This window comes from Phoxinus phoxinus (assembly GCF_949152265.1).
Source record: "Phoxinus phoxinus genome assembly, chromosome: 10".
In the NCBI taxonomy this organism is placed as follows: domain Eukaryota; kingdom Metazoa; phylum Chordata; class Actinopteri; order Cypriniformes; family Leuciscidae; genus Phoxinus; species Phoxinus phoxinus.
The window spans coordinates 13,940,783-13,964,724 of record NC_136885.1 but is presented as its reverse complement, the minus strand read 5'-3'; the positions used below and the strand labels follow the sequence as shown (position 1 = coordinate 13,964,724).

At 37.0% G+C, this 23,942-nt stretch overlaps 1 protein-coding gene across 5 annotated transcripts in view; it reads left to right on the top strand.

Annotated features, from left to right (window-relative positions):
- The first annotated feature begins 2,882 nt into the window (after positions 1-2,882).
- The window catches only part of myh14 (myosin, heavy chain 14, non-muscle), a 43,110-nt gene continuing 22,050 nt past the window's right edge, over positions 2,883-23,942 (top strand). For 2 of the 5 annotated variants that reach the window (XM_079624989.1, XM_079624990.1), the window contains exons 1-17: positions 2,883-3,150; positions 8,789-8,957; positions 12,524-12,730; positions 13,914-14,070; positions 15,788-15,815; positions 16,277-16,394; positions 17,521-17,532; positions 18,389-18,481; positions 18,575-18,638; positions 19,116-19,214; positions 19,327-19,470; positions 19,611-19,825; positions 20,369-20,521; positions 21,164-21,337; positions 21,521-21,694; positions 21,790-21,904; positions 23,563-23,768. In XM_079624989.1, the coding sequence (XP_079481115.1) occupies positions 8,799-8,957; positions 12,524-12,730; positions 13,914-14,070; positions 15,788-15,815; positions 16,277-16,394; positions 17,521-17,532; positions 18,389-18,481; positions 18,575-18,638; positions 19,116-19,214; positions 19,327-19,470; positions 19,611-19,825; positions 20,369-20,521; positions 21,164-21,337; positions 21,521-21,694; positions 21,790-21,904; positions 23,563-23,768 (2,118 nt within the window). In that variant the 5' untranslated portion in view covers positions 2,883-3,150; positions 8,789-8,798. Of the gene's footprint in view, positions 3,151-8,788; positions 8,958-12,523; positions 12,731-13,913; positions 14,071-15,787; positions 15,816-16,276; positions 16,395-17,211; positions 17,260-17,520; positions 17,533-18,388; positions 18,482-18,574; positions 18,639-19,115; positions 19,215-19,326; positions 19,471-19,610; positions 19,826-20,368; positions 20,522-21,163; positions 21,338-21,520; positions 21,695-21,789; positions 21,905-22,979; positions 23,052-23,562; positions 23,769-23,942 lie in introns of all 5 variants that reach the window. The other 3 variants (XM_079624986.1, XM_079624987.1, XM_079624988.1) reach the window with 3 other exon arrangements.

Sequence of the window (23,942 nt, the reverse complement as noted above, 5' to 3'; positions counted from 1 at the left end):
ACTAGTTACTTGAAAAAAAGGTAATCTGATTACGTATTTCACGTTAATTGTAACGTGTTACCAACACTGTTGTCTCCAAATGTTGTGGGGGAAAAAAACATTTGGAAACACTTTTTGTTGAGAAAAGGGCTTTAACGCAAATAAAAGTGGTGTTATTTGACAGGATTACTTCGAGCTTCATACACTGAAATGATCTAACAAAATGTACATTTTGAAAAAAAATTACTCAGAATTTTTATGGTTCCATGAACTTTACGTTGCCCATTACAGTTGTATGAGCCAAGGCATTTCAGGGCAGCTTTTCTCTCAGGGATTAAAAGTGATTCAAAGAATGAAAACAAAAACTGAAAACAAACAGGTTTTTTTGCAAAGCGTAAAACAGGAACACACTCAGTTAGAGTTATTCCAGAGTGAAAAAAAAAGAGCTGGAAACCAGTTAATAACAAGAAATTGTGAATGTTGATACAACATTTGATAAATGATTGATTCTGACCTTTATAACTAAAATTAGATATTGAATCAATGTCTCTTTGCATAGCCATGCGACAATAAGTTCTTTTTTTCTTATGTGACAATTAGTTTTTTATGCACACCATTTTATTGGTAAAAGGCCAAAATGTATGGGGGTTTTTTTTTAAACTGCATTTTCACAATAAAATAACAGCATAAGAAGTGGATGAAAACTTGGCTACTGTTTTAGGTAAATGTATAATCAAATTATGCTAAATATTTATTAAACTAACATGAAAGGTAGTGGAGTTGTGTAGAACTTTGTGAATTATGGATATTCCAATTTTTTGCTGAGTTCTGTGATGCAGATTCTGTATGAGCTTCTGCCACTTAAAGGGATAGTTCACCCAAAAATGACAATTCTTTCATCATTTACTCGCTGTTCCAAATCTCTATTTTCTTTCTCCTTTGAAAAGAAAAAGTCCTCTGTCTTTTTTGTCCATATGCTGGAAGTCATTTGAACCCCATTGACTTTCAGAATATCTTCTTTTGTGTTCCATAGAAGAAAGAAATGCACACATGTTTTCTATGGTATTTTTTTTTCCAAAGAATTCTCTTACCAAGACTGCATTTATTTGATCAAAACTTATATAGTAAAAACAAGACTATTGTGAAATAATACTAATGTTACAGTGTCACAGTTGGAAAAATTTTAACTGTTTAATATTTTTCTGGAAACATGCTATTTTTCCAGGATGAATATCTGTCTTTGATGCAAAATTTATTTGAAATAGAAATATTTTTTAACACTGCAAATGTTTTACTATTACTTTTGATCAATTGAATGCACCTTTGTCGAATAAAAGTATTAATATATTTTCTTTCAAAAAATGAAATGCAATTAAATAAATTATGACATATTAGTATCACAGAAAGGTTTTTTTAAGCATAGAAGATTTAAGGTTAAATTTAGTCAGACAATTGATATTCATAGAGGCAGAAGATAAAATGGTCTCTGTCTCTGCAGACGATGTAGTTTGACTGAAATATACATGCACTGGATTGAACCCTGTTTAGGTATTGCAAGTTAAACTTCGGGATATGTACAGTTGTTACTATATTAAGAACATCTTAGATATGTAGCCTTGGGCTCTGTTTCAATAAACAATTGTTGCTTAATTGACCCACTTATGCTTATTGTAATCTATTTTTATTTGTCCTGTTTCTCTGTAAGCTTGCCTGTTTATCATTAGTCTTCATGATCACAAAATTCTATTAATATGCCTGTGTGTTGTGTGACTGAGTGCTTGTCTGGTCACTCCAGTTTAACACCTCTGCCATAACTGGACCATCACTTGCACTTCGACCTCATTGTTTTCTAAATACTTATACCCTGTCTAATTATCAGATGCTTTACTCCGTTCAGTAATGCCTGAGTTCACCATGGCATCCAGTGGCTCATGTTCTATTTTTAATTCATTTTCTAAATGCGGTTTAAGTTATTGGTCAGTCAGTGTCCAGGCCTCTGTGCTGTTCCTTTGATACCATTCACATTACTGAATGTGATTCATGGACAAGAATAAACAAACATGTTTTCTTGACTTGTCTCCTATTTCTATTTGTATTCCATTTCTTTTAATTGCATGCAGGGCTTAAAAAAATAAGATTTTTATAATGTCTGAATTGTAATAACTGTTAGGTAATGACAGTATTACATTAGGTACAATAGGTAATGACAGACCTATTAATAATAACAAGAACGTGTTAATTTATATTATTAATATTATTATCAATAATAATAATGATCATCATTGTCATTATTATGCTTTAACTATTTATTGATTGTATTAAAATATTATTATTATTAATATTATTCTGAGGCCTTATAATTGCCTACATGTAAAAAAAAAAAAAAAAAACATTAATCATAATAATCAAATGCTGAACGGTAACTATGTCAGCTGTACAGACGATTTTTTTTTATTTGTGTTTAAATTAAATATCATCTCGAATTTGGTTCGGGTTTTGACCTAATTGTTAGGCGCGGTCATCCAGACCTCGATCATCAGATTCCTCGGCATTAATGCGGAATCTGGGGCGCCCAGCTTCAGGGATCATTCCCGCGGCAGACAGTCAGACACACTGCGCTGCTGTCAACAAAGAGCGCGCAAATCTCTACCCCTCCGCGCGACAGTCCTGCAGCGGCACCTGCTGCTCTCGCGCCATTGGCCAGCAGCCACGTCAATCAGGACAAGCCTCACCCAATCCTCTCCATTCATTGGTTCTCCAGTGCTGTCATTCTTATCATCGCGCGTATGATTGGCTGTTGAGCGAGAATCCGCCAGTACAAAGGCGTGGCCGCTCTGTCCTATTCACAGGGCGGGTTTAAAGGGATAGTAAGGGCTTTAATTAGCTTCTATTTTCTGGAGGGCGGGACTGCTCCTGTGTATCCTAAACGCCATTGGTCAATAGTGAGGAAGCGTCGGCGTTTTGGTGAAGTCCTCCGTTTGCCATCACTTCTCTTTACTGTCTATTTTATTCTCAGTGTGAATGAGTTTGCGGCTTCACGCGAGCGCTGTAATGTGAAAAGCCGCATTTGCACTATTAGCCCTCTCACACTGAAAAAGAAAAACACGAGAGCACGTTTCTTTTCTCTTCACAGCTCTAGCCATATCCCGAGAGTGGATTAACACATTTAAGGTAAGACACGCGTTGTCTTGTATTATGTCCGAATCTCCTTATTCTGCGCCGTGCGCGTGATCATGTTTCAGTGGGGTATAGGGCCTCGAAATAAAGCCGAAAATGACACCGGAGAGGGACAGTCACCCCCCAAGAGTGCGTATAGAAGATCTGGCAAGACCCCGGCATTAAAATGCTTTCTAGAAAACAGTCACATCGCGGGCACATGAACAGCATTTGCGGTATCAAAACGTTTTTATACATTATGCAGATTAAGTGTTTTCTAATAGCACGCTCTGTGGGATGCAAGTAAATCCACATATTTAATAATTCAGAGACACACAGAGACATTAATGTCTCATCTTCATATGCAGAGTCAGTAATCACCGTTAAAGGGTGTTTCCCTGAGCCATCTTAAGAAAGTATGAACGGTCCATGCCTTTCTGTGCTGCATTAACCCATCAGAGCTGCTCTATTTATTTGTCACATATAGCCTAATAATGCCCGAGGTGTGGTTTCATTTCTTTTTAGGTCTTCTATTATGAGAATCGATTAGCTTTGCAAGACATAGGCTACAGCACAGACATGATCCCAGCCCGGCTAACGTAACGTTACCGGCTCGATGTCTCAAAACCTAGGGCACTTACTACCTAGACAGCATTATAAGGCAGCATGACTGAGTCAGACTGGAACGCGCTTATAATAATACCCCCAAAACGCCGTATTGTAATTATGTTTCCATGAGAACCGGACGTCACTAGCGGTATCGTAATAATATAATAAAGAATAGACCGCGTGTTTGATGCTTTTTTTGCCGCGTCAGATGCTGAGGATACGTCAAGGAGAACCACACACACACACACACACATGATCATGTTGATCCCTTTTGGGATCATCTGATCATGTATATTATTATCTCACTAATCAGAAATGAAAGATCAGCATTAAATTACCCTAATTACTTTGTGTATTAGAGAGAGAGAGAGAGAGAGAGGACAGTCATGCATCTGTCACAGCCAAATTTATATGAACTGCAGGCAATAGTCACAGCTCTGATATACTGACTTCATTCATTGTCTGCACAATGAATTTGATTTATTAATTTTAAATGAGTTGTTCCTTATATTTTGCTATTATTTTTATTGATATTACTGTCATCATGTTTATTTTTTCTATTATTTAGATTGTTTTTTTTTTAATGTGTTGGCAATATTTCACGTAAAATACTTAAAGAAAATTGAGAGCGGATAAGAATGAGACATACAGAGTAAAAGAGATACACCCTCATTCCTGTCATATTTGTCATGCACAAGCTCACACACTCGGACAGGTTCACCTCGTGTGAGTAAGACATGATCTCATAGTCGCTGTGAGAGGGATGGTGTTGATGGGTAAGGTGTGTGTAACCCAGTTCCCTTGACTTTCCAGTGTAGTGAACACACACTCACATCATGCTTCAACCATTGAAAAATCCATTAATCTGACCATCGACCATTAATCTGAATATTGAGAGGCATGTGTTGGTTATGGCCCGGCATCTTACACATTATGCAGTGTGATCATTTGGAAATATCTTCAAAGTGCAACTGTCATGTGGCAGATGCTGCCAACACAGTTTAAGGAAAACACACCCAAGTGATTGACATGCATGGACTAAACCAACCAGCATTTACGATCATTCTGTGTGTGTGTGTTCTTAGGAAAAAAACTCTGAAGCCCTCTGGGGAATTTTGAGGACTGGGATAAAGAGTAGATGACTAAAAACAATAGTTTGGCTAGTTCATACACATTCCCTATGTGTTGCACAACCTCAGTCAAAACTTGGATGACTTTAATTGGTTTAACAAGTTTCGTAATGAAAAGTCTTGAAACCCAGACGGGTGAGGCCACTGGTCAAGCAGGACCTGTATTGCCCGCACAGGCTCACAGCCTTCTTCAGTGGCGGGATGTCAGAACAAAGTGCTATAATTAATTCAATATGGATTTACACTGTGTATAGCAAATTTGCTCTTTTAATTAGCAAACCTGTTTATCTGAGCGATACTGAATATCAGAATGAGGAATTTTTTTTACCCAAAAATAAAAATTCTCTAATTCACTCGTTCCAAACCTGACTAATTTACAAGACGTGTAAATGCATACTTGAATGCATATCTGTCTCTGCCATTGTATAAAATAGGCTGATGGGCACACATACCGTGTATTACATTATATATTTTAAGATTACTTTTCTAATACTTTATTGATTCGAATAATATTGCCTCATTGTTATTATTTATGTAGTTTAAGTAATTTTAAAGGCTATTGGGTAACACGTTATTACTTGTTACATGTAGTAATTGCATTAAGCGAAACATGGTTACACTTTATTTTAAGGCGTCCTGTTACAGTGTAATTATACATTTCAGTACTGAATTAACTACATGTACTTGTGTTAGGAATAGGGGTTGGTTTGGTTTAGGGTTAGTTGCATGTAATTATGCATAATTGACTGTTATTACCACAGTAAGTATGTAGCATTATGTAACAGAGACTAAAGTGTCAACAGAAACACTAACCCTAAACCAAACTACAATCTTGAACTAATATTACACTTAGTAATTGTATAATTACACCTAACAATAAAGTGTAACTGTCTATTGTTCAATGGGTCTATTTTTATTAGGCTACTTACTACAAAAATATCTGATTGCTTGATTTATTACCTAAATAATTGACAGTGACTGACAGCCCCACACCACATTTGAATGTTAGCAAATGTGAATGACATTTGAGGGCTATTTATTTTGGTCTGTTTCTTATTTAAAAGTATCATTATGGATTATGATTGTAATATAGTGCACAAATCATATAGACCACTTTAATAGGGATTTTTTTTTTTTTTTTTGGAGCTTGATCCCCATTCAATAAAGAGCAGCAATGTAATTCTTTGTAACCTCTCCTGTTGTGTTCCATGGAAAAATGTCATGCAGGTTTGAAACATGACGTTGAGTAAATGGATGAACTATATCTTTAGCTGGGCAGGTTTCGTGTTCAGCTTTAAGATGTAGTCCCCCACTATAATGCACTATAATGCAATGAAGTAGTCAGGCTTATTTGGCAGTATGTATCATGGATTGGAATATACTGTACGTCCTGAATGGCCTGTTTTTTTTCTGGACGTTTATATGTGTAGACCTCATTTCCACTCTTTGCTTTCTGGCCTGGTTGTCACTTCACCGATCCATCAAATTCAGAACACGCACATTGTCCCCCTATACACACACACACACACACACACACACACACACACACACACACACACACACACACACACACACACACACACACACACACACACACACACACACACACACACACACACACACACACACACACACACACACACACACACACACACACACACACACACACAGACACACACACACACACACACACACTTGTATGTAGATGTAGTGTGTCATTCTTATTTCTATGCTAAAATACTTTATCCTATCCTAGTTTAACATGCAAAGATAATTATAAGTAAGCCATTCATAGGGTGATATGATTTCCCTCATACACTGTGGTGGTATGAAAACGCTGCTCTGCTTTTGGCGATTTCTGAGAAACATCGTTGAACACTGTTGATATTTGAAATTAACCCAAACAAACACACCCTTCCCTTCATTGCTCCGCCCCCAAAATGCACGAACACGCAATGGAAGAGCTAAAGCAAAGAAAAATAATGCTTGGAAAATAAAGATGACGAACGAACGACAAGGAAGAACAAAACATTTAAATACAATACATGAGTATATACAAGCAAGAGTTTGTTGTTAGTCGCCAGCAGCTCCAGATAGACAATGACACTCAAAGCTGTCCTGTAACTATAGCTAACATTAACAACAGCATATCTTGGTCCTGTGAAACAGCAAAACCAATGTTACTCGCATATGGAGCAGAAGCAACGCTTCTAATATTAACGCGGGTCCTAAAGCTCTTGCCTGATCGTAGCCCTTCTTTTTCCAGTGATAATCATCTGACCTTTTCTCTTTTGCAATGTCTCTCAGCCATCTCTCTTTCTACAGTCTTTTTTTCAAATCTCACTCTCACTCACTTACTCTCTCTCCTCCCCCATCATGATTAGACACGCCCCCTGCTGCTGATTGGCTACAAGTGTGTTGCGCTCAGACCGATCCACTTCTGCATGCCAAAGAGTCAAGGTTTAGCTGGTTGGACGATTCTGTTAGCCCATGTTGTAAGATGCAAAGTAAGATTTTAAAAAAGGAAAGAAATTAGCCTAGTCATCTTGAAACGAAATTGTGATCGTCTTTTCTTCCCTGTGGTGAACGTATGAGTGAGTGAAATGGCTAATGAGAAACAATGTTGATCTTTTGAACTTTCTATTCATCAAATAATCCTAAAAAAATATTAATTAAGCAGCAAAACTGTTTTTAACATAACAATAAATACATTTCTTGATCATCGAATCACCATATTATGATGATTTTTTAAGGATCATGCGACTGAAGACGAGTAATGATGCTGAAAATTCAGATTTGCTAACACAAGAATAAATTGCTTTTTAAAATATTTGAAAGTATAATTAAATTAAAAAATAGTTTTTGTTATTTTAAATTGTAATGATAATTTCACAATATTACTGTTTCTTACTGTATTTTTGGTCATATACATGTGGCCTTGGTGAGCATAAGATTACCGGTAAGATTAAACACCAAAAACACAAAAAAAATCTTTCAAATCTCTATAACAGAATTTTCAAATCACTATCAAAATATCTGGTGTGGCCAGTAGCTGTTTTTAGTACTATCTCATCCTCATGGACGGCACCAGATTTGTCAGTTGTTGCTGTGAGAAGTCTCGCCACTCTTCCTCCAAGGCACTTGCAAGTTCTCAAACAGGTCTTGGGTCACACGTTATGGTCACAAGGTTTGGCTCTGCAAGGACGATCAGCTGTAGCACTGCTTAGGTGTCTTTCATTACAGACACTGCAGTTTAAGATATTAAAGGTCTCTTTATTGAAACGGTGACGTTAAATGTCTACTGCTTATAAACTGGTGTCTTAAGGACTGTTCCACAGGTGCATGTGCAATAATTGTTTATGGTTCATGGGACAAGCATCTGTAAAGATCTGTTAAGCTTATTTGAATTTTACAAAATGATCTTTAAAATACAGTATCCTGAAAAATAGACGTTTTGTTCGTTCACGTTTATTATAGTTGATTTATTATAGTTGACAATTGTTTGGTGGAGCTGTGGTGCAGAAATGCAGTAACAAGATAAAAAATCCCCATATGTACATGTGGTTGTATATTTTCTTAATCATATTTGCACAGGTTATGCATAGTCACACACACATTTTCTCATCTGCATACTGTTGTTGAAGCTCTTGATCAGGGTGTCCTTCAGTATAACCGTAGTATTAAATGTCACAGTACTGTAATCATCTCCATATTTCTCTCTCAACACTCATTGTATGTTGGTTTATCTCCCCTCGTCCCTCTCTCTTGCCCTATCCTGTGATTGATGGACTTGCTGATTGTCTCAGTGGCATCATAATGATGATGGTTATAATTCTATTAAGGGTAATGATCGGTCTCTGTGCTGTTTCCTCCATGAAGAGTTACAACTCTCTCTCTTTGTTTCTCCTACGCAGTGCTACAACCATGTCCAGGCCAGCGGGGGGCAGTGTTAATGATGTCACCCGCTTCCTGTCCACGGGGGCGGGGCCTGGGTCACCAACCTCAAAGTTCTCCGCCTCCAGCCAAGCTGATTGGGCGGCTAAGAGACTCACATGGGTGCCTTCAGAGAAACATGGGTTTGAGGTAAGGCTGATACAAAGAGTTTTGGTCAACTATTTATTTAAAATAATATATTACTATAATATTAATATTATTTATAGTAAATAATACATACTGCTATAAAATGTATATTTATTTGACAATATATTATATAAAAACTAAATTGGAATTTTTTTTTTTAAATGAACCAATATGGAAAAATATATTTAAATGATTTGTACTGGGTGAAAATCAGTTAATGCAAATTTGACATACACAGTGAATATGACAATAATAATAATACATTAAAGACAGAAATTTTCAATAAAGTAAATGGTATACAAATAGTATTATAGTTTTTGCCTTTCGATTAGGCCTACTAATACTAGAAAGGCAAATGCTTTACATCAAAAATTGAATGTGGGTTAGTTTCATAAAAAAGCAACATTCTAAACACAAGCTGAGAAAATTGTGTTTTTGTCCATGACTATGTCCGGATCGTTTTCAAAAAGATTGAGTAGATTGCGTCCTTCAACTAGTCTAAAGGGTTAGAATTGTTGCATTATTCCAAATAAATAGATTGATTTGAGATGCACATATAAATGTAAATAGTTACACAAAAATTTATAAAATTCACAAATAAATTAAATGAGATTTGCATACAAAAACTATTTACAAATGTGTTTTTGGTCACAAACACAACTCTGCATTTTGTGAATCGCTTCCTGCGCATTTATACATCCTCGCACGCAATTATGGATTTTGAAACACTTCTAGCGTGAAGACGTGCAGAGAAATCCACTAATAAATGGACTCCACCAACCGTCTACTCAAGCCAATTAGATAACAACCAATCAGGATTAGCTTTACAATCAGTCTTGCCCTGAATTAACTTTGCTCATTCATCTGCATTGGCTCTAATAAGAAGTATAAGGCCCATGAAATGGTACAGTAAAAGATGTTTAAATTTTAGATTTCGTTAGACCATTAGACTGTGTATCAAGCCAAGCCACAGTAGTATTATATTTTATGAGCCTTTACATCTCTGTTATGGGAACAACACGTTATGGATGTGTCACGTTATTCAAGATAGAACAAGCATCAATAAATAGCTGACTAATGAATAACTGGATTCAACCTTGTGATAGACATGTGAGTTTGAGCACCAGTAATAGGTGTAATTAGGTGTCAAAATCGCCAATAGCGTTTCCCAGTTCTCCAGTCAAGCAGTTTTAATGACGGATATGAGCAGCTCCGTGTATTACGCTGTACAGATCATTATGAATAGTATTTTAAACATTAAATAAATGTGCTACAATTCCATTTGTTTGTAGAGAATATATAGGTGGGTTCTTTTTAAACATTTGATAGGTTGTTGCATTCCAAAGATATCATATTGATCATGGATTAAAAAATGTAATGCTCAGAAGCGATATGCATATTTATTTATCGGTTAAAACACTTGATCACACAAATAACATTTAATATGAATCAGGATTAATCGGTTTTAAATAGTAAAAGTTACTTACGGCATCCAAAATAAATGCAGATTTTCACAAGATGTAAAATAAATCTCTGATGTCCCCAGAGTGTGTGTGTGTGTGTGTGTGAGGTTTTAGCACAAAATACCCAGATATTTTTATATAGCATGTTAAAGTTGTCACTTTTTGAGGGTTTGCAAAAACGCACCGGTTTGTGCCTGGCCCTTTAAATGCAAATGAGCTGGGATCTGTGAGTAATCATAATTTTGGCATAATTTGTCATTTCTAAAACGGGGTGTTTTAACCACACAAGCAGCTCAATTTGAAAACTTCTTGACACTCAGGAACACACAGGGAAACCGTAGGAGAAATCGACAAACCACTGCGGGAACTCTAAAGAACGGAGTATACAGTACAAGGTGAACATAATGACAGACAGGTGCAGATAATGTATAAACAAAGGAACAAACAAGGAGGACATAATCAGAAACGAAGGAACCCAAAACTAAACAGAGCAGGGATACAGGAACGAAGGGAAACAAAACAGAATATCAAAATAAGAGTCCATAATCGTGACACCTGTGTGTAAACAGCAAAAACATGTTCTGTATGAACCGGCCCTAAGACTGTTCTTTTCAATACAGTGACAGCATACAAGTGGTCCATATGGCTCATAAGCTATATTCATAAGTTATATGATTGATTTCTGTTTGAAACAAACCCAAATTTATGTTGTTATTGACTAAAAAAATCTACCCCTCCACTGTAGCTTTCAAATATCATTCCCACTTATGGATATAGGCTTGCCACTTGTGTCTCTTGTGAACATAGAACCAGTTTTAATATTCCCTAAAATTCCCAGGTAAATAATTAGGATTTAAAACATATCAGGTGACTAAATGATCACAAAATGAACTATAGCTTTTAGCTGGTTACCCAAGGTTCTTGGAGGAGCTGTTGTATTACAAGCCATGACAGGAGGCTCTAATCTGCTGCTGAACTTTTGACCTTGTTTATGTTGGTCTCCTTCTAGTTAAAGTTCCAGACCTAAAAAGCTACTTCAGAAAGTCCTATGCAGCCCACCTACCGAACACGTGGCTTTAGTGCTTTGATGTGACACTCTATAAATAGCTCGAGACACTTGTTGAACCAGGGGTTGCTCAATGATAAACGTCACAGCAATGCAAAATGAGTCCTCGTCATGAAGTGTCCCATGTTGAGAATGTGACTGACTGCCAGAGAGAACAGAGAGGGAGATCTCGGCACTTCCTGTTGGAGGCCGTGAAGGCGGCACTCTATACTCTCACTCTCTATGTCTCAGTATATCTATTTCTGTTTCTGGACCCCTGACACACTCCCTTTCAGACTGTCTGTCTCCATCAAACATGAATGTATTCTCTGTTTCCAACAAAGTGAGTATGCTTGTGTGAGCGACTCAGTGGTCTGTAGGAGAATATTAAGTATCATTATCAATCTCTGAAACACAGAAACTGTGTGTGTTTATCTCACAATGTTGTTTGAATAAACCCACTAAAGTCCCACTGTGCTTTGGTAACATTACTGGTTGGGTGCATCACCTGAAACCATCATCATTAATGTAAAAAGACCTTAAGATAAATACTTACGGACTTACAATATTTTGAGCTGGAAATGATAACTTCACACTCATTTGAAATTTTCCTATGACATGAAAACTCAATTTAATTGATCTCGTGGATGTGGCTGTAGTGGCACCAGCTGACTGCAGTAAATGTGGCACATTCAAATGATTGCCCGCCTTGCACAGTTGTCCTAAAGCCTCCAGGGGTTTGGGCCCGTCATCGCTGCTTGCAGCTATATTTTTTTATTTATGGTTTTAGTTTACAGTACTGAGACATTAATGTGCATAATTGTCATGAAAACAGTGTCACAATTATTTTGGAGTGAAATTTTAGATTTTCGTCTACATAATATCTGAGCCAACAGTGATTTACAGTGATTATGACTTTAATATTAATAGTAGGACATTGACACACTGGCTACAAATGTGGAGTTGGTAGCGCATGTTCGATGAAAGACATTTTACATAGAGCGCAATCATTTAATCTCTCATCATCCTTTCTTTTTCTGCCTGTGTTTCCTTTTGGTCAGTCTGCAAGTGTGCGCGAGGAGCGGGGCGACGAGGTGGAGGTGGAGCTTACTGAAACTGGGAAGAAAATGACACTTTCGAGGGAGGAGCTGCAGCGGATGAACCCTCCCCGGTTCAGTAAAGTCGAAGATATGGCAGATCTCACATGCCTCAATGAGGCCTCTGTCTTACACAATCTACGAGAGAGATACTATTCAGGACTCATATATGTGAGTGTTTCTCTTTAGCCGGAGTAGTTTCCCACATGTTTTTAGCGATCATTCAGTCCTGACACATGCCCACGACTGTGCAGGGCCATCACATGAGTGTGTGGGTTTTCTCTGAGTAAGTGAGAAGGATAGTGTTACACACACAGATATACACGCGTGTGTTTGTTCATCAAAGGCTCACGGTTTGAATTTCTGCTCAGGTTTCATGTAGAACGCAGCCAAGAAAGTACAAACACACATGAACAGACACACTTATACAAACACAAGATCAAGGAGTATTTATATATAAGGAGTATCACTTTTACTAACTAACTAAAGTTAGTAAATACTTTGTGTGTGTGTTTGTGTTGTGTGTATATATACAAACGCACACACATACTGTACACAAACTTTTATGTTAGATGTGATTACTCGATTTTTCAGCACAAGTAAAATGTAATATATATGAATATTTGGTTAAAGTTTTTTCACTTTAACGTCAACCAAAATTTTGACTAAAATAAATGTAGAGTAAAATTCACTCAAATTAATATGGTACATTTTTTTTATTATTTTTTTTATTATTAATATTTTATATAAACATAACACGGAAAACAAAAGGGAATATACAGTTTACCACCAAAATAAAAGCTCAGTGGTTTAACGTTTGAAAAGGAGAATTAAGACACAAATATTAGTTTTAGTTATACCAATTTAATAATTAGTTATAAAATATTAGTTATTTATTTTATAGTGAAACATTTTTTATTTTGTTTAATATTTTTACAATAATAATAGTAATGTCACATTGATTTATAATCACAGAACTTTTGCCCAAATTGTGTGCAGCCCTACAAACAAGCACAGCAAACCCAGAGCTCTTTAAAAAAATCGTTGCACTAATCTTGCAAACTTTGGAAAATCCAGTGATTAGTTCTTCCTTAAAATTGCTTATTGTGCTTGGTATTGCAATGTTTCAAAATGTGCTTTGAACTGATATAAACCTGAGCACTCTGACTTCAGGAATCCATTCAGATCTAATCTTCTGATTTTAAGTGTCTGCTAGTTTTGTGTGCAGTATACAACAGGCAGTCAGTGAAGAGAATGTGGGCGGGCTGAGGTTGTTCAGTCCCTGCCAAGAATAGTTTCTACGTACAAAATCATTATTTCTAACTGTCTTAATTATTGTGTTTGTTTGCCACAGACATACTCCGGCCTGTTTTGTGTGGCTATCAACCCCTATAAGAACCTGCCCATCTATACAGAATCCATCATAGAGATGTATCGTGGGAAGAAACGGCATGAGATGCCTCCACATATCTACGCCATATCGGAGGCGGCCTACAGGAGCATGCTGCAAGGTACCATGGCAACCAACTATCCTGCTGTAGGCCTGCTTCAGTTTATGTGAATTTATTCATACACCTCTGCGTCAAAATATTTAGAACGAAGAAAACCAGTTTCGTGTTGCTACATGAAGTTTCAGATCTTTCACACACTTAGTAACAGTGTGAAACCCCAGGCATGACTGAGATTTGGCATTTTCACCCTGGATCCTGCTCTTCAGGGTGTGTCCGTGGTTAATAAACTGGCTCAACCGGTGCATGTGCGTGTGTTTTCTGGGAAAAAGAGCAATGCCGATTATGTCACGGGTCTTTCCTCAGTCTGTTACCAGTTGTAGTGGTTGTTGTCGTGGAATAACAGAGCGTTAAATGGCGCAATTGAAGAATCAGAATTGAGTATTTCAGCGAAACGTGTACAAATATAAAGTGATTGACGCAAGGTTCTGCAGTAAGCAAATGACTGCCAGTGCCAGGTTAACGTAAAACAGGCGATGAATCCACTTTAAATGCCACAACCGAAACCACGTGTCTACACCTGACGCGAGCGGTGCGACACGACTAAAGCAAATAGAACTATTATAATCAGTGATGCTGTCTACACTGGATGCGGCGCCAAACGACAAATTCCAACAGTAAACTGATGCCCCATTCTATTCTATTTCTGGAAACAGAAACAACTGAAGCCTATTGTCACGATCGCAGTGAATAAGGTCCACAGAAGAAGTTCAGATGAAGATGAATTCAAAAATAAACAATTTAATCAAACAAACTCAGATAATCCACAGGTAACGTAATAGTGTGTTATACAAACAATAACCAACAATCAAGGCAGAGAAACGAGGAACTTACTTGCCCTGTAAAAATGCTCAAAACATTATTATTTGTGTTGTTTTTGACCCATGTAACCTTGTAAACAGTTTTTTTGACAGGTAGAGGAATATAAACAAAAATGTAATAAAGTAATCAAACACTTCACAGTCTTCACTGCATAAATTATAAATGAAATATTGGTTAATCCTTATTAAAGCTACCAAATTTATTCAGTCAGTGATTTTCTGTTTTTCTTTTGTTCTTTGATTATCCTTAATGACAGACAGCAGGTTTATTAGGTTTTTGTCCGTTCAGGCGCTGTCTGAAGCGGCTTTCTGTGCGCATGAGTGTGTGTGTGTGTGTGTGTCACAGACAGGAGATTCACAGACTCGCGTCAGTACTGGACTGCATTCTCTTTTGTGTCTTATCATGCTTAAAAGGTTTAAAAGCATTTGCATGAATAACACAGGGATCTTATAATGTAACGCTAGCCAAAGGATGAGGGATTTATTTATTTTTGTTACGTTTTTTTCTTACATTTTTATTTTATTTTATTAATCATTTTAGTTTTATTTGACAATAACAACTGCGTTGTATTGCCACTGTCAAATATAAAATCTGGGTCCTGGAGCAAAACTGGTTCAGATCCACCTATCTAGATGCTCTCAATATTGATATAATTTTATAATTGTGTCATTTAGAGTTACTTTCAGTGTCTTTGGGCGTCACCCCCTACTTTTGAGTCATAATAATTAAATCATTATTCTCTAAGCATTTTTATTACATAAGTTTTCTTTATACCAAAAGTTAAATTTTCAGAAATTTGACACAATTCTAATTCATTTTTAAATCAAGAGCAATTACTGTAAATGTTCACTGGTCATTCTAATGTCCCTATTCATGTGTTTTGTTTTTTCTCCTACAGACAGAGAAGATCAGGCCATTCTGTGCACGTGAGTTTCCACTGGCTGTGGCCACTGCATATTTGAGCTTCACTACATATATGTGGAATTACAGCAGAAAGTTTAGAAAAATCAGTGAACATTCAATTGAGCTTTTAATATGGAGAAGTTATGGTTTGCAGCATGAGGAGAGATGTAAGACCGGGCTGCAGGTATTTGAGTTGAATGTCTTAGTAGGCACAGCAGAAGCCTAAAGGGCACAAAAAGACACGATCTTACCCTGTTTTGTCCCTAAGGCCTGTTATAATGTAGAATAACATGTTTTTCTACAGATCCGTATTTTCTTACCATTTACTGGCACGTGTTTCTAATTTTGTTCCAAATTTGTTTCCAGCTAAGTCATTTAAGTCATCTGCCAGTATTTGTTTGAATAGCTCTGAAAATAGTCCCTATTTTACAGAAGAAGGTGGTTTATTTGTTCTGTTTATGTATGTGTGTGTGTGTGTGTTCAGTGGGGAATCTGGTGCAGGAAAGACGGAGAACACAAAAAAAGTGATTCAGTATTTGGCACATGTGGCGTCCTCACACAAGTCTGGCACTCTGGGACGGCCCAAAGACATCGCCCTACAGGTGAGGACGGGGGACTGGCGGAAGACTTTAGGGAGAGAAAAAGCCATTTCTGCATTCTGCTTTTCTAAAACAAGTCAGCACATGCTTACCTTTCTATTTAATTTATTTATTTATTTTGCTCTAGTCTAGTTCTCTAATAACTGTTCTGTTACATGGCTCAACAATAAGGATAAATAATACAAAATGCAGTAATAATACAATAATAATAATAATTAAAAAAATTCTGCGGATCTGGTTGGGATAGTACTTCATGTTTGTAGTTGCCTTGCCAATATTTTCAGTTATTCAATTATTTTAAGTGATGTTTTAATTTATTTCTTTATTAAATCTGGCAAAATTATATTTCATTAAATATTAAGTTTTTTTTTTTTTTTTGGATGCACAAATATGATTACAATTCTGGCAAATTACGATGCCGGTAACCAGTAAATGGTAGATTTTAAAATTCTATACTAGTTTGTCAAAAACAATATTAAAATAAAATCAAAAATAAAATCGATTGTTTTAAATATTAAAAGTGAATTGTAATAATTATAATATATATATATAAAAATATCCCCAATATTTTTTTCACACTTTCACACTACCCACGGGCCATCCTTATAGTTACGTCTTGAATTATAAAGCTGTAAATGTTGGTGTATCTGTGTGCTATTTACATACAAACCTCCAAAAAAATCCTTTCATTTGCATTTCCTTTTCTCTAATATTTCAATTTCCGCTCTTTCTGGTTGCTCTCCTCTCCCTGTCTCCTCTCTTTCCTGGGTCCTGCTGTTTCTTTCTGCTGTTGGTTTCTTTCCTCTTTGTCCTGCTGAAGATGGATGGCACACGCTCTCTGGGTCGTGGCAGTAGTGCTGTGAACAGGGTGAGTGGGGGCTTTTCTCTTCATGACTGGCACATCCGGCTGACAAGGAGTTCAAACTACAACAGTTTTAATTCACGTCCTGCCACTTTAACCTCATAATGTGTGATATCATGTGTCTTATTAATGTCTTTGGATTTATTTATGTTTATTTTTTTACCATGTTTTTATGTTTTTGCTCATCAACATGTTCTATTTTTTGTCCCCTGTGTGTCCTGTGCACTTGTTCAACCACCCCATCTCTCTTTTTTTGTGGACTAACAGACAATGCAGTATGTGAGTATTGTTGTGTTCTAATGCTTCCCCTATGGGCCTGTAGGGGGCGCTGTATACATGTTAAAGCTTTGCTATGGTACCGGTATATATTTTTTGACCTATATAGACCATACTAGTCTATATAGGTAAGAGCGAAACCTCAGAGCTTAGACAGAGGTTCTCTAGCCTGTACATGAGAAAAAATTCCAGCTTAAGGCTTTTGCTGAGCTGCACATTTATGAGTTTGCCATTTCAGCTGTCTTTGTGTGTGTGACTCTTCTGAGCTAGCTTTAATTGAGGACAAATTTCAAAGTTCCAGACAAATTTCAAAGTCTGGAAATTGTTTCCAGACATTTATTTGTACATAGTTTACTTATTTTCTTATTTATTCATTAATCATATGCTAAACTTAAAAATAAAATAATTAATTTATATTAAAAAAAAAAAGAATTGAAAAAATATTTCTCTATACTTATTTTTTATTTTATTTCTAGAATTAAAATAGAACCTTTTAATGGTAGTAAATAGCCTTTAAAATATGTAAAATGATATCAATTGTTCACACACAAAAAAGTAAGCACACATTTATTTGTTTGGTATGTGTGTGTGTACAATAAACAGTGATTTTAGAAACTGACATTTGACTAGATTTGAGAACTAGTTTGTCCTTACAATACATCTGCACTCCAGAAGGTGTGTTTCTTTTCTGTGGTAAGTTCAGTTTAGTAAAATGAATGCGTATGTGTTTTTGCAAAAGAGTGTGATTGTTTGGCTGCAGTCATATGCTGATGCTGGGCTGATGCTGGGCTTTTAGCAGCTGTAATATAGGTATTAATATTCCCTCACTGACATGCTGTTCTTTCTGTCCCGTGACTAGGGGGAGCTGGAGAGACAATTACTGCAAGCGAACCCCATCCTCGAGGCCTTCGGCAATGCCAAAACGGTCAAAAACGACAACTCTTCCAGATTTGTAAGCCCTGAAACGCCACATCTAACCATAATCACATAGAGTTATATGCTTTGTTCTGGTCTGACATGTATTTTTTTATTATTATTTTTTTAGGGCAAATTCATCAGGATCAATTTTGATGTTGCTGGATATATTGTTGGTGCTAATATTGAGACATGTATCCTTCAAACATCCACTACAAATCACATTTACACCAGTAGATTATTAATAACGCAATGAAAAACTATCACTGAAAAGGCGTGGACAGGGTTATTTTTGCGGCTAAACTTGTTGTTGGAGTTTCCCTTCCAGATGCAAAATTGATGGGAGGAGAGTGTTTAAATGAATCATGCAAGGTGATTTACTAAGGTTAGCTCTTGTCAATTTACTGGTATTTGCACCATTATTTACAGCCCCAAAAAAACAGGTCTTAAACCACACGCGAATTTGCGCTGCTCTTGGTAAATTGCATTGGTCATTATGGAGATGATCCGGCTGTGTCTGTGTTCTTTAATTTGCTGAACTTTCCACTCCTATCTGCGCTTTTTGGGAATTGCGCTCACGCTAATTTGCCCTGTTTAGTAAATCTGGCCCATAATGTACAGCAAACAAAGTGTGTATCTGTGCATTTTTCATTAACCTGCATGCGTATCAGATCTGCTGGAGAAGTCTCGAGCCATCAGGCAGGCTAAAGAGGAGCGAACCTTCCACATCTTCTACCAGCTCCTCTCTGGAGCTTCTGAGGCCATGAGAAGTCAGTAGGCCACACAGACACTGAAAACACACTGCTTCACGATATACAGGTTTTTTATACTCTCTAATGGAAACGTAATCATTGTGTTTATTTATTCACACCCTTTCTGTAGAGGAGCTTCTGCTGGGCAGCGCGGACGAGTACCGCTTCATCTGCAGCGGGGCACTTCCTGTTCCGGGTCAGAGTGATTCAGAAAACTTCACTCAGACAATGGATTCAGTGACCATCATGGGATTCACCCAGGAAGAATCCACATGTAAGGGAGAAAAGGGTCTCAAATAGATCTAGAAGGAAACATCCACACGGTTTCATAAAACATGTACTTGAATTAAACATGTAAAAAAAATAGGTTCTATCCTGCTGTCCATCCTGATCTCTCACTCTCTCTCTTTTCAGCTATGTTAAAGGTGATCTCTTCAGTGCTGCAGTTTGGGAACATCTCGTTTCACAAAGAGAAGAACACAGATCAGGCCTCAATGCCGGATGACACCGCAGCGCAGAAGCTCTGCCACCTGCTGGGCATCAGTGTACTGGAGTTCAGCCGAGCCATTCTCACTCCCCGCATCAAAGTGGGCCGCGAGTACGTCCAGAAGGCCCAGACCAAGCAGCAGGTGTGTTCATGTAGTGCTTTACAAACACTACAAATGTACATAACAGACTGACTCTGAGAAGGAAACTCGCTTGTCTACTAATAGTTGAGTTCATTTTACCCTAAAAAGATTGACAGTGACCTAATTTAAATATTCACACTGCAGTGTTATTTCAGCGTTTTTTAATGCATGATTAAACAATGGTTTCTAAGCAATAAATCATAACTTTTGTCTGAATCATTAGTGAACAGTGTCTCATATCAGACCATTTTCAAAGTCGCAGCTCCGCATAAAGTGCTTTATAGATTTTACTATGATTTATTAGATATTCCAAAGAAAAAAATTGTCTTTAATAATAATTGAATAATTTCCTTTAATAATCCGCACATTTATTGGTGAATGAGACCCAACGTTTCATGCTCAGTTAGCGTGTCCTGATTGGCTGTCATTTTGTCAATTAATGCAGCATTTCATCATATCAGGACAAATAAAAATACTTTTTTGCGTCAATGATGCTGTTGGGAAAAAAACAGAATTTTCATTTAAATTTTTGTGTGTGTTCAGGCTGATTTTGCGATAGAGGCTTTGGCGAAGGCCACATATGAGCGTCTGTTCCGCTGGCTGGTGCACCGGATCAACAGAGCCCTGGACCGCAGGCAGCGTCAGGGAGCCTCGTTCATCGGGATCCTGGACATCGCTGGATTTGAGATCTTCCAGGTGAGCCAGATCCGAGCAACACTAGAGGCACCTTGCAGAATTACAAAAATAAAGCATATTCCTTGGGTGCGTCGAGCCCCCCCCCAACTCAAACATATCACAAAAACAGCTCTCACGAGTGCTTGTGAAGCCACATCTCTACAGGTTAAAGTAGGCTACAAGTTCCAACATATTAGGAATCCATTCAGCTGTGTTGCTATGTGTCATGATGAGTAAACAATTGAGTAGAACTAATGAGTTCATGAGTTCTGTTTAATCTTTGAAGGTATAAATGCATTGAATTTTGGCTTGCACTTCTGTAACGGAAGCTGAATGTCATTGTAACGGTCATTGTCAGCGATGGCCTCACACCAGCTAAACATCCTCTGGCTCCGCCTGCTACAGTAGCCACGCCCCAAACTCACGCTATTGGTCGAGCTGGAAATAGATTGACAGATCTGAGTGAATCGCTCTCATTGTTTTCAATGTTTACACTTTTGGGGAGATAAACCCATAAATGGCATACTAATGAACAATAAACTGGGTTAAAATAATTCATTTTAACATAAAAATCCTACAAATTTAACCTTAAATGTCTGTTCATTATTGTCTGTAATTATTCAACTGACGAAATATAATCTTTTTATGTCTCTTTCTCAAAAGCTGAACTCATTCGAGCAGTTATGTATCAACTACACTAATGAGAAACTGCAGCAGCTGTTTAATCACACCATGTTTGTACTGGAGCAAGAGGAGTATCAGCGAGAGGGCATCGAGTGGAACTTCATCGACTTCGGTCTGGATCTTCAGCCCTGTATCGACCTCATTGAGAGACCGGTCAGTGTGTGTGTGTGTGTGTGTAGATCTTAATTCACATACTAGAGAATCAGTTTGCTGTCATACAACCTGATCTGACATCATTGGTAGAGTCTAGCTTGTAAGGGTCCCCTTCTGCCCCTAAATCCACCACTGTTTGACATGCAGTGCCGTGATAGTGTTTCTGATTGGTTTGCTTCATAGGCTCATCCTCCTGGCGTGCTGGCGTTGTTGGATGAGGAGTGTTGGTTTCCGAGGGCAACTGATCGCTCATTTGTGGACAAACTGTCAGCTGAGCAGGGTTCACACTCAAAGTTCATGCGGCCGCGGCAGCTTAAAGAAGAGGCCGACTTCTCCATTGTACACTATGCTGGCAAGGTCCGATTTTTTTTACCACCTTAGGCTCTCCAATTCCCCTTTTTCTATGCAAGATGAAGTCAAAATGGACTCTGTCTACTTATTTACTCTGTCAGGTGGACTATAAGGCAGCTGAGTGGCTGGTGAAGAACATGGATCCTTTGAACGATAATGTGGCATCTCTCCTGCATCAGTCATCTGACCCCTTCGTCTCTGAGCTCTGGAGGGAGGGTGAGGGGAATCGTGTTTTTGTGTGTGTGTGTGTGCGTGTGTGTGTGTTACACTGGGGAAGGTTTTTTGCACTGGTATGTGCTTAAAAGACGTTGTGGTGTAATTAGAATAATTTCTCAAAATTTCAGGTTCAGAAGTAGAAAAATAATAATAATAGCAATAATAATAATAATTTTTACATATTTCCCCCCAAAATAAACAACAAATAAACAACAAAACCAAATGATGTTGTTGATGTTATTCATATTATTATAAGTATTTATAATTCATTTTAGGTTCAGAAGCTGAAAATAAATAAATGAATGAATGAATGAATATTATTATTAACATAAATAATAAATGAATGAATTGCTTGATACAATTATAAGCTGGCACCAGCAATACAAATGGTAAAACAGCGTAATTATAGCCTTAAAGTTTTCAGTATAATTGAAGGGATGATATATAATTATATTATATCATGTTATATATCAATAAATGTTTAAAGATGTAATATTAAAACTAAAAATAATAATAATTTCCCAGTTAAGTTTCCGGTTAAGAAGCAGGAAAACAAACAAATAAAAAATAATCAGTAATAGTAATAATAATAATAATTGTTGTTTGTTTAAATAAATAAATAAATAACAAATATCATTAACGGCAATAATAAATAAATAAATTGCTTAAAACAATTAGAAACGGCTACAAACAATGAAAATGGTAAAATGGCTTTATTGCAGCCTTAATGTTTCCAGGTTAATCAAATATTATATATAATAATTGGGCTATTTATTAATAAATGTTTAATAATGCAATGTTAATAAAACATTTTTTATTCGATTTCTAATATTTAACACTGTAACCTACTATGGACTAACGCTCTCTTCTCTTCTCTTCTCTTCTCTTCTCTTCTCTTCTCTTCTCTTCTCTTCTCTTCTCTTCTCTTCTCTTCTATACTCTTCTCTTCTCTTCTATACTCTTCTCTACTCTTCTCTTCTCTTCTATACCCTTCTCTTCTCTTCTCTTCTATACTCTTCTCTTCTCTTCTATACTCTTCTCTTCTCTTCTCTTCTCTTCTCTTCTCTTCTCTCAGATATTCAAACTCTTCCTCGTGTGTACTTTTTTGACTCTTATGCCACACTGCAAACCAATGGCTCTGACAGCAGTAGGTTTTTCTGCCCTTCTTCTTTTAACCTCTCCATCAGTTCATCTAATTATGATTTGCCCTTCACTCTGTCTCTCATCTCTCTTTCATTGCATCAGATTGTGATGTGATGTGTGGGTTGCTGTTTCTTTCTTTTTAACTGTAGATTAGTAGAATGTGTAGTTCGTTGTCTATGGGTTGCTATAGAACTCATTCTAGTTTAGTTTGGTTTAACAGTAGATGGTTGTGATCTGCTTGCCTGTAGTTTATTCTTTGTAAAGCATCTTTCTTAAAGTGCTTGTAATGTAGAAATGCACACAGAATTTCTTTCTTTTTGGGAAGTTTTAAATGTCTCAGAAGAAGAACACATTCATATTATGACTTCAATTTGAACAGAAAACTTTTCTTCTCAAAAATGTTTTGTTTTTTGTATGGTTTTACAGAAATAGCTGTAATATAGAGCCACAGTGCTCTCTGAACATGCCATAATCTTTTTAATAAGATAATAACATGTCTGTTTTGTGCCTGTCAGTGGAGAGGATTGTGGGTCTGGAGCAGGGGTCGTCCGGAGAGAACAGTGGGCCGGTGACTTTTGGGGCCGCTGGGTTTAAGACGAAGAAGGGCATGTTTCGCACGGTGGGGCAACTCTACAAAGAGTCCCTTACTAAACTGATGGCCACCCTCCGCAACACCAATCCCAACTTCCTGCGCTGCATCATCCCCAACCATGAGAAAAAGGTAAGAATAGAAAGAGAAATTGAAAAACTAGTGAAAACTTCTAAGATGAGATATCTCTCTCTTCTTACAGTAACATATCTGTAAAGTGCCCCTATTATGCTATCTTAAAGTTTCCTTATTACAGTTTTTGCCCGTTGCTTGAACACATTTTGCAAAACTTTGCTCATTGTGCCA